The sequence below is a fragment of the Colias croceus genome, chromosome 25, assembly GCF_905220415.1.
Source record: "Colias croceus chromosome 25, ilColCroc2.1".
NCBI lineage: Eukaryota > Metazoa > Arthropoda > Insecta > Lepidoptera > Pieridae > Colias > Colias croceus.
In genome coordinates this window covers 1197912-1215788 of record NC_059561.1, presented here as the reverse complement: position 1 = coordinate 1215788, position 17877 = coordinate 1197912, and the positions used below count along the sequence as shown (strand labels likewise).

Sequence of the window (17877 nt, the reverse complement as noted above, 5' to 3'; positions counted from 1 at the left end):
GGGATGGTGTCGAATTGGTCCCATAAAAATTTTATTCGGATAGGCCCAGTAGTTTTTATTTTATGAGCATTTTTGTCTGTAGGTATTTGTAAATTTTGCAAGTGCAAGTTTGAAGTCGGTTGTTTTTAACGCAGTTATCACTTGTGTATGAAAGAACTTTGGAAAGGGGGCGCAACCGTAGCACAATCGTGGCGTGCCTTCTCGACGCCTTTCCAAAGTTCTTTAATACAAAATGTAGAAGAAGAACGTGGTGCAAAACAGATTTAAGAGGTGCGCTTATGGCACGCCTGCGCCCGCGCCGCTTGTGTTTGACCCGCGCCTAACGTGGTAATTTAAAATAATAAAAAAAAGATTGTGTCATTTTGTTTGTCTGTTTGCAACAAAAAAGCTCGGAAAATATTCGGCCGATTCTAGTAAGAACGAAAAATAAATTATTAATGGATCTTCAACGTTATATATTGTAAAGAAAATTATTTTTTTTACAATCCTGTGTTGTAATATTATCTTATTTGTCCCATTCGAGTTTTCCCAATTTTTATCACCACCGGGGATCGAACCATCCATTAATTTCTTAACCACTGTACCAAAGAGGTCTTAGAAACACTTGTAATCTCGCATTATGAGATTGCATTATTATAATAATCTTAAATCTCACACGTTTCCTTTCACAACTGCCATTTTATTTGTTTTTTTCTTAGAACTCGTTTTTTATTAGGCAATATAAGTACGATGTTAAAACAAATAGTTTTAAACATTACGTTATTATTATTAAGACATGACAAATAAAGTGCGTATTGTAGGTCAGTGGGTATATTATAGAATTATATTAAATACTAGCGGTCCGCCCCGCTTCGCCCGTGGTACATATTTACGTTTTCTCTACATAAGAACATTCCTCGTACTTCAAGGAATATAATAAAAAAAGAATTATCGAAATCGGTCCACCCGTTCACGCGTGATGACGTGACAAAAAACGGGTTTCATTTTTATCTATAGATAGATGTAGAAAGGATGTAGATATTTAAAGGTATAGTTATTATTGTGTCTGTTCTAAGAATGATAAGAATCAGCGTAATGTTTGCTTTTCGTTTTATTTAGGCGTATTTTATTCTTGTCTTGTGCAGTGTATTATTTTAAATAAGTACCTAACTTCTTTGTTTGAGAGATACAATCTAAGTAATAGTTAAATTAGTATTGATAAAACTTTTACACGTAGAGCATCAACTGTTAAATATTTATTGAACTTAAATTATTTCTAATGGTTTTGTGATTGTGTTTTGTAATAAACTTTATAAGAAAATTATCTGCAGTTTCTTAAGTCGTTTTCATAAACAGCTGTACAAATTACGATCAAACTATCCCATCTAGATAACCCACCACGCTTGCGGCAAGCACAGATACTCAAACGGGAACACATTCGGCATCAGTATCCACGAGCTGCCACCAGTTAATCCTGCACATGGACTCTTAGAAACGGCTATACAAATTTTGATAAAACTTTACCAAAAGGATAGCTCACTCACCACGCTTGCGGCAAGCACAGATACTCAAACGGGAACACATTCGGCATCAGTATGACCAGCTGCCACCAGTTCATCCTGCACATGTCGCGCTCTCGCTTCACCACCGCGTCCCACATGGGGCCGGATCCCATATGTGGGACCCACGTCATGGCGAGTCCCATCACCACTAGGACCGCTGGCATGAGCCTGTAGACAAATTTTATTTTGTTTATTTGTTATATATATATAATATTGTTATATCTATACTTAAAATTATTATAAAGCTACGAGTTTGTTTATTTGAACGCGCTAATCTCCGGAATTAACCTACTGGTCTTATTATCACGCTAAGAAGCGGATCAAAGCGGGCGAAGCCGCAGGAGAAAAACTAGTATAAATGTCACTTACCTAAGCCATCTATTAACAATAGCCATGGGGATGGTCTTCAAACTAAACTGATGGGATTCTGCATACGTTAGCATTTTGTAGGCCATTAAAAATCCTCCCATGACGAAGAAGATTTGCACAATGATACGCGCGTTGAATAGCAGGGACTTGAAAAAATCGTCGTAGGACTGTAAGGAAGAAACATTAGATTAAGTATAGAAAAATCTAATTAATACTACTACTGCTATAATACTAAATACTACTAGGTAGCCGGTAGGTACATTACTACTAAATGTAAAAAGTTTTAATTATATAAATTTGTTCATTTTAGTGGGTTAAAATCGACAGTAAGGGCACTTTTCCACCAATAATGTGCGAGGATGTGTATTGTGTATCGAGGAATGTTTTTGTAAATAACCAATAGTATCGCTTCAAACGCTAAACGGTTCAAACTTCAAACTAAATGAAGCGATGTGATTGGTTAATTACAAACACATTCCTGGCTACGATAGAAAAAGGTCAAAATTACGATTCCAATGCGATTTAAAATCATAAAGAAGCAAACATTCGAAATTCAATATTCGATTGACCACCACGGACCGTGCGACGCGCGAATTAAAAAAAATCACTCAGATTTTGGCGCCAATGCTTTTCCGATTTACAAAATGGATGCTTGTGGTTGAAAATTAAACATTGTTTATCCTCTTTGCGGTGTACAATACAGGATTTTATCGTAATAGGTTACGATTGCGGCGAGAAACATTGCAAATAATCAGATGGTTGAATGGATTTTGAGATTTAACAGCAAATAAAATGTAATAAATTTAATTGAACTAAAAACATGCGTTAAATATACATAGGGTTTAAATAATCGTATTGTCATCGATCTTTAATAAGTGTACAAAGTTTAACTAGGTAAATTATTGGTTTGGCTTAAATAAATAAATAAATCTGTCCGTTTAAAATAGGTCAAATTGACTCCATAGGAGTCGGTTACATTAAAACATACAGCTGAAGCTAATCTATACTAATATTATAAAGCTGAAGAGTTTGTTTGTTTGATTGAACGAGCTCAGGAACTACTGGTCCGATTTGAAAAATTCTTTCAGTGTTAGATAGCCCATTTATCGAGAAAGGTTATAGGTAGTATAAGATCACCCTAAGACTAACAGGAGCGGAGCAATTCGGGTGAAACCGCGTGGCACAGCTAGTAATAAATATACTTAGTTTAAAAACACCTAAAAATTTACTTTAATAAGTTTAAGAATTATTATTGTATCACCGATCCTTGATAAGTGTGCAAAGTTTGAATTAAATCTGTCCGTTTAAAGTAGGTCAAAATCGAGTCTAGAGAAGCCGGTTACATACAGACATACAGGTGAATGTGAATATAGGTATGATTAAAATCTACTATAATGGATGTAACGATTTCATAATACACTTTTGTCATTATTTTACACTTAACTGACTTTGAAAGTAATCAATTTGGTATGAAATTACAACCATTAAATGTATTTGGAGTTAAGTTGTATTAATTTTAGGTTATTCCAAGGCCTTGGTCTTTTACATTGCATAACTAAACTATAATATACCATGGATTAATAAATATTATAAGTGAAAGTAATAATGTAGTTACATTATTACATATAGAATTAAGAAAACATTTATAGAAAAGTACATACATTTTCTTTTAGCAAATGATAGTCACAATCACAAGGTTGTTACGACCGATGCACATTGCAATTTCATATCGCAATGACCGGTAGGCCTAATTTTGCAACACAGTGCAGTAATGCAGTTAAATACATCTAAATGCTAGACTTAGTTTTCTAGATGTCGAGTATTTCGAAAGTGAACTACTTACATTTGCATAAATAAATAGTAATTGACTAGTAGGATGGAGGGAACTACTGACCCTTTAATACGTAATTTAAAAGATTTTAGTAGTAGGATAGATTGAGGAAGATAATAATTAAGAAAAAGAAGAAAGAAGAAAGATCGTTTATTTGACTCCACAAACACAATTAACACAGAATACAAATTACAATAAATAAAATTAAAACAACACAACATGAAACAAAACAATACAAGAATAATAAACGTAAGAGTAAAATAAAATAAAGTGGAGCCAAGTCAGGCAGCCACTCAGCATAAGTTGCAACATAGTTGAAACGCTGATTTTCAGTGGCCCCTCTGAAGCGATTTTGAAAGTGAATTTTATTTCTTGTGGCAGAGTGATAAATGCTTGCTCTAGTAGGGTGAGTTTTAGGGTTCAATTCCATAAATAAGTCGTTAAAAAATAGTTTATTACCTACTTGTTGGTAATGGAAAATGCATTGATGATAATAGTGAACTTTTTAATAAATGATATTCTTATTCTAGCTAAAATTATACTCTCCTTTTCAATATCTGATGTAAAAACATAAAAAAGGTAAAAATAATGAACTCTTATAGCTTTTACTGAATGACTCAATCGAATATTTGTTTAGTTTATAATTTTATTTTATAAATCGACCTTCAAACGTTCCCACAAAGATAAAACTTTTATTTCAGCAAGGGCTCCAAGCCTAGCACTTCAAATTTTTACGCATTTAATCAGACCAGACGGTCACTAGTTTTATAGCGTCGCCTATCGTGACATAAAAACTTCTGAAGAACCAGGCTGTAAAACTGATACATATCCATGAATATCTACTTTTGCTTACAGCTGTCTCTTAAGGTGCTTTTTCACTAATAATATACGAGGATGTGTAGCGAGGAATAACGAATATATCGCTTCAAACGCGAATCGCTTCAAATTTCAAACTAAATGAAGCGATATGATTGGTTATTTACTTTAATTGAGGTTTTATCTTATGCAAAATCTTTCTTAGGTATTTATGGGAAATATACCGGCCGAATTGATAACCTCCTCCTTTTTTTTGAAGTCGGTTAAAAAACATGTTTTTGTATAGATAGATATCTATCTGAATGTCAGAAAATGGTTCGAATTTGTGTTTTATAAGCTTCACCTGTATGTTTGTATGTAACCGACTCCTTTACATTTTGACCCACTTTAAACGGACAGATTTAGTTCGAACTTTGTACACGTAACAAGGATCGTTGACAATAAAATAATTTCATGAGTTTAAGCGTGCTTTTAGTTTTTTAAATAATCTAGACACGCGGCAGCGTGTCAAGCCGAGTTCAAGCGAAGAGAACTGGCGAGCAGCAGCCGTGTGTATATTTACACGAACCATTTCGAGCCACTTTTCACCCCCTTATAACTCGAAAACTATTTAAGTTAAATAAACCAAATTTGGTACATATCAAGAGGACCTCAAGATAAACAAGAACCTTAAATTTCATAAATACAGATTAAACAGTTGCGTAGATATTAATATCCAAAAATCGCAATTTTTAAGACTGACTGACTTATAGACATATACAAAACCTAACCCACTTCCAGATGACCTAGAAAGTTCAAATTTTGTAATCAGCTAGGTAATAGTGAGTGTACAAAGGAAAAAATCAGAAAATACTGAATTTATTTGTATTTAATTTTTTTTTCAATGACATTAATTTTGTTTGTATGGAAAAATGGAAAAGTTTAAAAATATAGAAAATAGTATATTCACCTTACTAGTCTTAAAAAATAGATCACAATAAACATAGAAAAATAGAAAACTAGTCAGTGGCCGAAAAAAATTTTGAAATCCATAAATAAATGACTGAGATATAGATTATTGAAGTTTACATATTTTAGCGCGAAACATCTGTAGATTCGATGCGCCTCTGACATCACACTCACTCGCGCTAGTATCGCTAGGGCGGATTACTTCGATTGCATGATTTCTTTATTCAAAACTATTATTAAACGTAAAATAAAAGAAAATTGTAATAAAAATATTGCTCATACAGTTAAAAATAATATATAATTTTACAAATTCACATTTCTTTATTCTTTATTTATGAGTGTTTAGTTTATTTTTAATTTCAGTGTAATGGAAGAAGGCTTTGTCGAAGGTCGAAATGATTTAATTTGCGTAATATTAATATTAATTTATGTGAAACATCTTTAGGCGCGTTTAGAGTAAAATTTCAAAATCTCGTCATGGCAATACCGTAACGTCATGGAGTAAAGCGACGATTCTTCTACAACGATCTTTGCATCTTTGTAATAGTGTGTGTACATATTCACGCTGGATGTTTAGAAAATCTTGTAATCTTTTAAACAGAAAACGAGTTTAAAAAATTGCAGATAATGACGGGGCAATGTGCGCTGACATTCATAACATACAAGAAAATATAGAAAATAATACTAAACAAACCATACAAAGAATCCGCAAGAAAAAATATAAAAAAAATCGTATATAAAAAGTATTATATTCATAAAGTACCTAAATCAAATTTGCAGAGTAATTTTCTGTACAAAAAGTAATGATATCCCACCAAAAACATAAATGTAAAAATTGGAGCCGAGTTCAATCGTTGACATAATTTGCCAAAAAAGAAATGAGATCTAATTAATGTGTGCCAAGTTCTGCAGACAGTCCAGAAATTTGTTTATAAAGATGTATTAAGTTCTTAGGTTGACTGAAAACTCAATTGTTTTATTTTCCCTTAGAGAACAATGTTTATTCAAAAATATAACTTTTTTAATTTGAATAATATAATTATTTTCACAAAGCAAACAACTAATGACCTATTGAACCCCATAATTTGATGAGGCTAGTTTTTAGAACTTCACAAAATATAAACAGTATGTAAAACTAGCCTCATCAAATTATGGGGTTCAATAGGTCATTAGTTGTTTGCTTTGTGAAAATAATTATATTATTCAAATTAAAAAAGTTATATTTTTGAATAAACATTGTTCTCTAAGGGAAAATAAAACAATTGAGTTTTCAGTCAACCTAAGAACTTAATACATCTTTATAAACAAATTTCTGGACTGTCTGCAGAACTTGGCACACATTAATTAGATCTCATTTCTTTTTTGGCAAATTAAGTCAACGATTGAACTCGGCTCCAATTTTTACATTTATGTTTTTGGTGGGATACTAGCTTTCCGCCCGCGGCTTCGCCCGCTTTGTCTAAAACCTAATAAATTATATACTAAAACCTTCCACTTGAATCACTCTATCTATTAAAAAAAGCCACATCAAAATCCGTTGCGTAGTTTTAAAGATTTAAGCATACAAAGGGACATAGGGACATAAAAAGCGACTTTGTTTTATACTATGTAGTGATGAAATTTTTATACTGTATAGTTACTATAAATAATTTTAATTTGTTTAGGGATCTTGACTTGTGGCAACGAAATGGACTTTGATAAACATATAATTTATTTAGGAATAAAACATAATGACATATAAATATATAACTTAATGATAGTGAACGTGGTCCTAAGGCTTGCGAAAGCCTGGTACTAATAACTAAGTACTAACTTAGGTCATTGACATTCATTAGGCCGTTCACCCGCTAAGGATTAGATTGTTTACAAAGCAATTGTTAAGTTAGATTAAGTTTAAGTTTTGCAAGAATTATCCGCCAAGTTACAGCTTAGTCGACTTTATAATTAAAAGCAAAATTGGATTATTTGTTAATTATTTTGGAAATTTATTCATTAACCCAATTGTTTATTTTAAAGAATTGTTGTTAAAATAATGCTTTCATTTAATTTTAAATAAAAATATACTATTCAATATAAATATTTTTTTATTGTTGTTTTTGCTACACAATTAGTGAGTAATTTAAAGGCTTGTGCAAATGCAAGTGTGCCAAAAAGAAATAAAATTAGTTAATCACAAAATTTCTTAGTAAGTACTTAGGTACTTCATTTGAAATTTCGAGAGACAACTCGCAATTGGCTAGAAGGGTTAGTGGCAAACCTTATTGACACATGATTTCACAGTTATTTAAAGACCAGTTAAAGTCAAATAATAATAATAATTGATCATTAAAATCGATAATAATAAAACACGCAAGTCAAATGCACTTAACACTATTTGCTATTTAGTTACACAATACGTAATTATATTTATTACTGATTTATCCTCCATTAATTTTGAAGAGATAGAATTGTTGTGTTCTTTTATCTATACTTAATATTATAAAGCTGAAGAGTTTGTTTGTTTGGTTTAACGCGTTAATCTCAAGAACTACTGGTCCGATTTAAAAAAAATATATTTCGGTGTTAGATAGCGCATTCATCGAGGAAGGCTATTAGGCTATACATAATAATATATTGTCACGCTAAGACAAACAGGAACAGTTACGCGGGTGAAACCGCTATGATGTTGAAAATTACGAACTGAGCTTTTTTACTGTATGTGGTAAATCAATAGTGTGCTCTAATTATTCACACATATTATTTTCAAGAATTTGTCTATAAATCTTTTGAAGTACCTACGTCTTACCTTTTCAATGAAATCTGGGTTTTCTGTGTATCCATAACCGATAAATATCATCGAATGAAGACCAAGGATCATCACCATTGTATAGAACCTGTGAACAAAGTTTTGATAAATATTTTTTTCGCATTCGCTTCGCTTCATTCGCTTCGCTCGCTTGCTAGATATAATTTAGCTCATCAGTTATTATAAATCTAAGAATATAAAATATTTTAGATATCAGTTTTGTATATTAATTAAAATACTGTATAAGAGACAAACAGATATATTGGTTGGTGGGAAAGTATTTTTTTTCTGTATTTAAACGATTCAAAAGTACTTTTAATGAAGTCTAGTTGAATAAATAAATGTTTGATGTATTACGGGATACTGTGTAGCGAATATTACGCGTGCGAAGCGTGCTGAAATAAATATAAATTGAAAGAAAGAAAGATATTACGCCATAATCTTAAAAATAGATTATACTAGATACAAATTAAATTGATATAGATTTCACGGAGCCTTTTTTGGGTTGAGTTATCAAGAAATGTAGACGCTAAATTTATTTTGTTCTAGATTTCCGCCCGCGGCTTCGTCCGCGTTTTCAAAGGATAACCCGCATAGTTCCCGTTCCCGTGGGATTTCCAGAATAAAACGTATCCTATGTGTTAATCCAAGTTACCCTCTATATGTGTGCTAAATTTCATTGTAATCAGTTCACTGTATTGCGTGAAAGAGTAACAAACACACACACATACACATTACACATCCTCACGAACTTTCGCATTTATAATATTAGTAGGATATAATAAATGTATTGCTCTGTGTATTTATAACTATATACCATTAGTAGAATAATCAACATCAAATGTATTGTTCTTAGAATAGATTACCAAGTAAATTTATATATTAATATTTAATTTTAACCTTAACATATACGGTGGGATTCCGAAGGTTGGATAAACTTTGTTTTAGTTTACTGGTCCTTTGACGAAGTTTGTGAGAAGATTAAAGATTTATACGGATCTCAGATTATGTAGGACTTTCGGAAATATATAAAATTAGTTCGACTTTCCTCGCGTGTCCTTCAGTAAAAGCGAGATAACTAAATACGAAAACTATCGTTAAGAAAAAGTCTCAATAACTACGTCAATTCATGGTCAATTCGTATATCATTGAGAATATGACGTCATTATTACATACAAAAATTAGTTCCTTTCACGCACGGCAGCGGCGCTTTTTTAAATTTCCATACAAATGCTCTTGATGACGATACGAATTCTTTGACGATAGTTTTCTTGCTCGCGCTTCAGTTTTTTTCTTGGTTCTATTACGTGAAATATAATATGGGTACTTGGAAAAACAATATTTAAATTAATTTTCATAGAATTTATTCAATACAGAGTTCTACAAAACATTCCTAATATAAAATTCCCCTTATTCCCACCTTTTTAGTCTTAATTTAGGAACTATATCGAAGCTAAAATTAATTAAAATCTGTTCAATAGTTTTGCTGCATTAGAGTAACATACACATAATATATAATATATAGATATACACAAGACACATACATTGGTAAGGTAATAGTTTAACGAATTAATAAATACGTAAAAATAATAATAAAAATTACCTCATCGCTTGAAAACATTTGAAGATGCCTCCATCAGCACTGCCGCCATATTTTAAAGCTTTCCAATTCTTTTGCAAACAAAAAGCCAAAAAATATCTGTTGCCTGGATAAAAAAAGTCAACATTTAATATCTTAATTGTAGATATTTGGGTAAAACAAACAGGAATTTGTTGATGTAATCAATCAAATTAATAAAGTTGTTCGGAGAATGTTCAAATAAAAACCAAAACATTTAAATTATATTATTAGCTATTTGCCCGGGCTTTTCCGATTGTAAAATAACTAACACAATGTTTATTTAATTAGGAAATAATGTTGCTTATCTAATGTTGTTATTATGATCTTCGAAATGGAAACTTGAACGCGCTAATATCAGAAACTAATGGTACGATTTGAAAAAAATATTTATTAATTATTTATCATTCATTGAGAAAAACTACATCATAATAATATTATGTAGCTCATATTCTTGCTCTTACTTTAACAATAATAAGAGCGTAGCAATGCGGAAAAAAGCTATCAGTTTTTTTGTGTTTATAAATCATAACCGTTTTTAAAGGCATGTGGTGTTAGCCTATAATTTATTGTTGCACTTGATAAGTTAAATTGTATTTTGTGTTATCAATTGTTGGCTATCCTTTGTAAAATAAATAAATAAATAAAATAAAACCGCGGGTCACAGCTAGTCAAAGAACTGTGTAGTAATTAGTTTAGACACAAAGCTATTAACACATTACAAATGAAGGCCCCATAAATAAACTAATTCCAACTGAAATAGCCGTGGAAATCCACATGTCACTAAATTATTCAATGATCCGGAGTTGGGTGAAACTTTATAAGTGACACATCAATTACCGATTGTCATTTTTGGGATAGACAAACATACAGATTTGTTACGATAAGTGCTGTTTTGGGTGGAGTTTGTGTATGGGAAGATATTTTTAGATAATTTGTGCTTCGAGTAGGTACTCAACCTATTATGTATGTTGCAGTAATCTGGTTGAATCTGCTATTTGATTGAATGATTAGCGCGTGCATATTATAATGATGACATTCAATTGAATGACTAGGCCGAACGTTGATTTGAAAGCGTTCTACCAGATGACGGCGACATCTTTTTAGTTCGACTTAAATTATTAATATAATATGATATTTTTAGTACTAAAATTTGAGTTTAGGTATCTACTACATCTATCTTTACATATAATAAATCTGTAGAAGGGTCAATTCTGCACATTGAAAATATTGAAAAAATAAATAGCACGATTTTTACTGGATCGATACCAAACCCAAATATGCGATTAAAAAAATTTTTCTGTCTGTCTGTCTGTCTGTCTGTCTGTCTGTATGTGAAGACATCACGTGAAAACTAACGGTTCGATTTCGATGAAACTTGGTATAATTATATCTTATTATCCTGGGCGTAAAATAGGATATTTTTTATCCTGGAAAAATACGTAGAAAAAAAATTAATCTTAATTTTTCAGTTTTATCCATAGACGTTGTTCTGTACCGCGAACACACGTTGCGTATTATTATAGGCCTAGCCGTATTTGGGTCCAATAGATATAAGATGTCATTGTCAGAGTTACTCAAAATGGAGAAATAAACCATCCACGCGAAGACCGACATCCACACGGACGGAGTCGCGGGCGAAAGCTAGTACAAAATAATATAACATTATACAATTAAAATAAATAAATACTAACACTGCTTATCTTCAGGGGGCCAGAAGAAATAGTACGCAGTGCATCCAAGATTAACGAATAATATCAGCAGTATCAACAATCCAATTATTATATCCAAAGTGTCTATGGGTAGTTGATCTTCTTGTGTCTTACAATATCGTACTGATAAGGATTCCACCTGATAACAAAATGAATAAATAGCTTGATATAGAATAAAAAAGACGAAAGTAAAGATGTGGCTTCAGAGTGGTAAAATAAGTTTTTTAATTATTGGTCTGATTTTGAGTTACTTACATCGAAACTATCAAGAATTCATATCGATATTATGCATTATAATGTGAGTTTTGAAAAAAAATCGTATAGAGATCCCCATCCACTAAGATCTTTCCACACACCGATTGAAAAATTCTCATCCTAAGTTAATTGTGCTAAAAAAGTCGGTAAATTTCATAGTATATTATGATCGAATAAGTTTGATAAAAGTATCATAAAAAAAGTATTGCTATGAATAAAGATTCATACGAATACTTTTTTTGTCTGCTGTGAATTTATTAAAGTATTTTGTAAATTACCATTTGATTTATTTGTTAATATATGGAAATATATCAAATCCTAAAACCCTTAAAATTTACTCCAAGTTTATCTGAAGTATAACTCAGACCCCGGAATCACAGACACAATAGAAAATCTATTGTGTCGTGGCCCGATCGGGCCGCTCGGGGCTCAACTTCAATCAATATTTAACTTCAATCAAACAGATTTTTATACTCTTCCCTGTAATACTAAATAATATTACCTGTAACCCATACCCCTCATGTATACTAGCGTTGAAACATTCTCTCAAAGCAGTCACAGTCAGTTCGGTCACATTCGCATGAGATATGTTCAGGCCACAGTGCTGTGTGCCACACACGCCTCTGTGTAGTTTCGTGTGCTTGTAGTTGTGGTAGTATTGTGAGGAGAAATTCTGTAAATAAAATGTACTTATATAGGTATATATAAATATTATGTTAAGGGCCGATTTTTCCATCCTTGGTTAAAACTTATTCATCGAAAACGTATTAAACTACCATTTCAAAAATGTATTGTAATTGTCCGTATTTGACGGTTTACAGGTGACATGTTAATATGTTCGTGTAATACTTTATTGGACTGATACATTTTAACCAAGGATTGAAAAATCGGCTCTTAAAGAAAGAAATTCTGTGTCATCAACACGATAGCATTTATTTACTGCTTAACTTATTTAGGGCCGATTTTTCAATTCTTGGTTAAAATTTACCCGTCCAATAACACAAAGCTATTACACGAACGTTTTAAAATGTCACCTGTTAACCCATTGCCCCAAGCGGCCCGATCGGTCCCAGACACAATAGATTTTCTATTGTGTCTGTGGTTCCGGGGCCTGAGTTGCAGTCAAATACGGACAATTAGAATACATTTTTGAAATGGTAGTTAAATACGTTATTCGATGAATAAATTTTAACCAACGATTGAAAAATCAGCCCTTAGTTGGCTTAAATATTTGGTTTAAGATAAATATTTGATTCGATATATAATTAAAATACAAACATAATTTCGGAGAGATTTAGAATAGATTGCAACGGCCAGGCTAGGCGAATGACACGGGTTCGAATCCCGTCTAAAGATTTTTTTTTGTATTCTATACGTAAAGCTTATTTACTCTATAAGTATATTACTAAATTCTTGTGTGTAATATTACACAAAACTTTATAATACTACTTAGGTATTACCTTTTTGGATAAAACGCGGGTTTTGAAGCCGTTAAAGATTTATATTATCAAACTACCCTCATGTCAAGAAAACAATAATTTTTTATAATGCGATTTATTCCGTGAAACAAAATAATTAAACGTGTTTTAAACCCGTTAAAATTACCTTAATATACTGATACAATGGTGTATCATCTTCCAGCAGCTCCATATCAACTATACAGTACACAGCATCTTTGTCCTTGAGACATTTGTCGAAGTCATCCAACTCAGAGAGAGCCGGCATGGAACTGTAGTCGAATACATCCCGGGTTTCTATGGAGAAATGTTTATTTTTCATTTTAACATAAGCGCGTTCAAACAAACAAACTCGTAATCTTTATAATATTAGTATAAATTAAACCCTACTACGATTAACCACTTAACCTAGGTTTACATTCATGCCATTTCACCATCGCAATGCAACGCAAGTTGCATTTCCGATCAAACCTGTTATTTGAAATAACTTGAAACTATAAACAACGTTTTGTTTGTAAATAAACGAGCAATTAATCTATACTAATATTATAAAGGTGCAGAGTTTGTTGGCTTATACGTGCTGATCTCAGGAACTACTTGTCCGATTTGAAAAATTATTTCGGTGTTAGATAGCCCATTTATCTAGGAAGGCTATTATGCTATAATATATTATTATCATCACGTTAACCATAATGGCGGAGAAATACGGGTAAAACCGAGGGGCACATCTAGTATTGTTATTGTATGATTGAAAAAATGTGTCATTTTCAATTTCTAAATTTCAATAAAATTTATGAAAACAAAATTTTCGTTGTAAGAAATTAGAATACTAGGTAACATTTCAAAATACATAACTTAGAAATTGATATCAGATAAGTTAATCATAGATTAACGGTAGATTAAGTTAAACCCAGATTAAACAAGTTAGTTACACTTTTGAAATCTAGAAAGGATTGCAAGCTAGATGCTAAAATATGATGTAACTGCAGGCCTTTTTCGATATCAAGTTACCTAACTTATATAGTTACTAAGTAATCGATCAATGTGTGAAATCATAGTAATAACTTTACGTCGGATTTGTCCACGTTGTTCTTTAACAAATTATATATTTAAATTTTCCTCGAGAACACATCTATCCATTGGTGAAAACAGAATGAAAATTGGTGCAACAGTTTTTAGTATATCGAGAACAAACGGTAGAGATCTTTGTTTTATAATATGACTAGCTTTTCGCGCCCCGCTTCGCCCGCGTTTAAACAAAAACCAGCATTGTTCCCGTTCCCGTGGGATTTCCGGGATAAAACCTATCCTATGTAGTATGTTCAGTAGTATTTACGTGAAAGAGTAAACACTAGGATTATGTAGAAATAATATTTTTATTGAGATAAAGCCATAATCTAGGTTATCATCTATCAGTATGCGTAAATTTTATCTTGATCTGTACAATGGTTCGTGCGTGACTGAGGCTTTTATTTCTTTTTATTTAGGTTACATTGCATCTTCTTGTGTTTGATATTACGCGAGCATAAAGAAATTAAATACTTTTTAACGGATTTTAAACGTGATTTATTCAATTATTTTTACTAATAAAAAATTCGCGTTGCAGAAATACTAATTAGTAGAAAAACATTGTAGAAATAATAAATTTCTTACTTTTAAAAACACTTCGAAAAAAGGCAGAGTTTTTGATTTTTTAAATGTTAGTTATCTCATGCCTTTTCCTAACCTTCAAAAGAGTGATTTAAACCATTATTTTTTATGTTGGTATACCTATTATGAGCTTAGGGGGTAGCTACCGCGCAAGAGCAACTTTTGTCTCCGCAACTATTTTGTCTCTCCCATCAACTCTATGGGCTAGTAAGAAACTTCCTAAGAATAGACAATGACGATGAAGACGATTTGCCAAAGTATGACCTAATACCCTATTTTCACAAATAGGTAGGTACATTATTCATAATAAATTTTATATACCTAGTAAATCTGAGAAATTATATGTTTACATTGATCATTTAATTCATTATTTCCATAATGACAGGTTAAATTGATCAAAATAAAAAATAACAGAATATTTCAAATAGAGCCGGGGCACGCAGCCAGTCTACAATAAAGTAATTTATAATTTCCTATCATTAATATATAATAAATTATTATATTGTCTGTCGGAGGTCACATAATAATTAATGACGTCATAAAAATAAATTACTTCATATTTTCAATCATAAAGTTCATCTTTTTGTGTAATTGTTACCTATATAATTAATAAATATCTAATAATTATGTACTTTAATGTTTTTTTCGACTGAATAAAGAAGGATCCGTTTTGGAACAAAATAAACCACGATTTAAAACGATTTTTCTTTACAAAAAAAAAATTGTGTTACCAATGTTAAAACCAATGTTAATTAAACATTATTAATGTGTTATTAAAAATATATATTATTATAAAAATATGACATGAAAGCAAAAGACTCAAAAAACCTTATATGAAGAGCTTAAAATATCTCTAAACAAAGAACCTAATGGTCCTTAAAAATCCTGTCAATAATTAAAAACTAAGATGCGTTATATTATTAAATTATTACGGTCTTATAACACATAATTTAAAAACAATATACAAAAATTTAAAGACAAAGACACAACAAATACAAATAAATTATAATAAACTAGTTTACCGCCCGCGTCTTCGCCCGTTTTGTCTAAAACCTAAATAATAAATTATATAGTAAAACCTTCCCCGTGAAACACTCTATCTATTAAAAGAAATCGCATCAAAATCCGTTGCGTAGTTTTAAAGATTAAAGCATACAAACGGACATAGGGACAGAGAAAGCGTACCTACTATGTAGTGATGTAGTCTATTAATTAAGAAAATGACATCTAACATAAACCTCTTAATATGTAATAGGTATGTGTTTAAAATTTAAATTATGTATTTTCATACAAAAATTTAACTGTATAAAATATAATAAAATAAACTTTAAGAAGGATACATAGAGATTTTCCCGCCAATAATTCGTCTCGTTAGAAATTTCCAGAATCCGGAGTAAAGAAAAAGTTTTTTCATTAGTACTTTTAAAAGTTCAAATATTTACTTTGTATGTATGTCCCTTTTTACAATGTTATGTGTCTTTAATTGGGGAAACGATATACATAACATATCCACCTACTTAATATTATATACCTAGCTGAAGTTTGTTGTTTGAACGCGCTAAACTCAGGAACTACTGGTCCGATTTGAAAAATTCTTTCGATGTTAGATAGCCCATTTATCGAGGCAGGCTAAAAGCTCTATGTCATTACGCTAAAACTAACAAGAGCGAAGCCAAGCGGGTGAAACCGCGAAGCGCAGCATGTTTTTAATATTTTGCTTGATATTAAAATTTGAAAAGCAAGGAAAAACAATAAAAACAATCCATATGACTGACGCGGAAGCAACAGTACAGTCGGAGTCGGACAAATACATGACAAAATATCCGTATTAAACACTTTATAACGGATTTTAAACGCGATTTTTTCCGTGCGCCAATATCCAAGATTAGTGTAATTTATTTAGCACTAGCGGTCCGCCCCGCCTTCGCCCGTGGTACATATTTACGTTTTCTCTACTTAAGAACCATCCTCGTACTTCAAGGAACATAATAAAAAAGAATTATCGAAATCGGTCCACCCGTTCACGCGTGATGTCGTGACAACGCGAAACGGGTTTCATTTTTATATATTCAAGACGCCCTTAAAAATATACGGAATAAAACGTGTTTGAAATCCGTTAAAGTTATCACTTCCTAAATATTGATATAAATAATTGATTTACTTCTAAATTCCGCTGTAACTAGGTCATATATTTTAAGAAAGATAGAACAAAATCAAATATCTTAAGCAGTCTTCGATTTACTAAACATTATTTTATTATTACAGAAACCAATCCAATGAATAAGTCGCGGATAAAATACGTTAAAATTTCAATTTCTAAATATTTCTAATATTCTCCTCAATTTACCATAACATCTAGGTATCAATTTGATTCCTAAATTGAACTAAAACTAGCTCATGTTTATTAAATTTATTTTTGAAATAAATCCATCCAGTAATTTTTGAGTTTAGCCTGAATATACATACGGATAAAAATTCTAAAATCCATATTTTTGCCTTCAATATCGATTGTAGATCACCAAATATTCTTATAAAATAAGTACAGTTTGATTACATTTCCTCTGATGTTGTAATATTAATATATTTTGTATAGATAAATAAAATACATACCAATATTATAACTGTCATTTTGGGCTAGAACACTCACAGCACATAGGGCCAGCCACCACATTTTGCTACGAGCTAACGACTAAGCTAGCGAACGACAATTCAAACGGGGATAGGATCATAGAAACTTTACGAAACCAGAGACAAATAAATGCAATTTTTAATAGACAAATAAAGTAAGGTCTATGGTTATGAAATTAAGGTTATAGTGATGTGAGTGAAATTATGCAATGTATTTTAGCTATGTACTTTTTACGTACGCTTATGAGTAAGGGCATGGTTTAGTTT

At 31.5% G+C, this 17877-nt stretch overlaps 1 protein-coding gene across 1 annotated transcript in view; it reads right to left on the bottom strand.

Annotated features, from left to right (window-relative positions):
* The window catches only part of LOC123703148 (regulator of hypoxia-inducible factor 1-like), a 29616-nt gene extending 11958 nt beyond the window's left edge, over positions 1-17658 (bottom strand). Inside the window, exons 1-8 of the mRNA XM_045651050.1 lie at positions 17593-17658; positions 13481-13629; positions 12378-12548; positions 11603-11759; positions 9894-9996; positions 8291-8378; positions 1911-2077; positions 1524-1709 (exon numbers count right to left, since the gene is read on the bottom strand). Of these exons, the coding sequence (XP_045507006.1) occupies positions 1524-1709; positions 1911-2077; positions 8291-8378; positions 9894-9996; positions 11603-11759; positions 12378-12548; positions 13481-13629; positions 17593-17653 (1082 nt within the window). The 5' untranslated portion in view covers positions 17654-17658. The remainder of the gene's footprint in view (positions 1-1523; positions 1710-1910; positions 2078-8290; positions 8379-9893; positions 9997-11602; positions 11760-12377; positions 12549-13480; positions 13630-17592) is intronic.
* Positions 17659-17877: the final 219 nt, after the last annotated feature.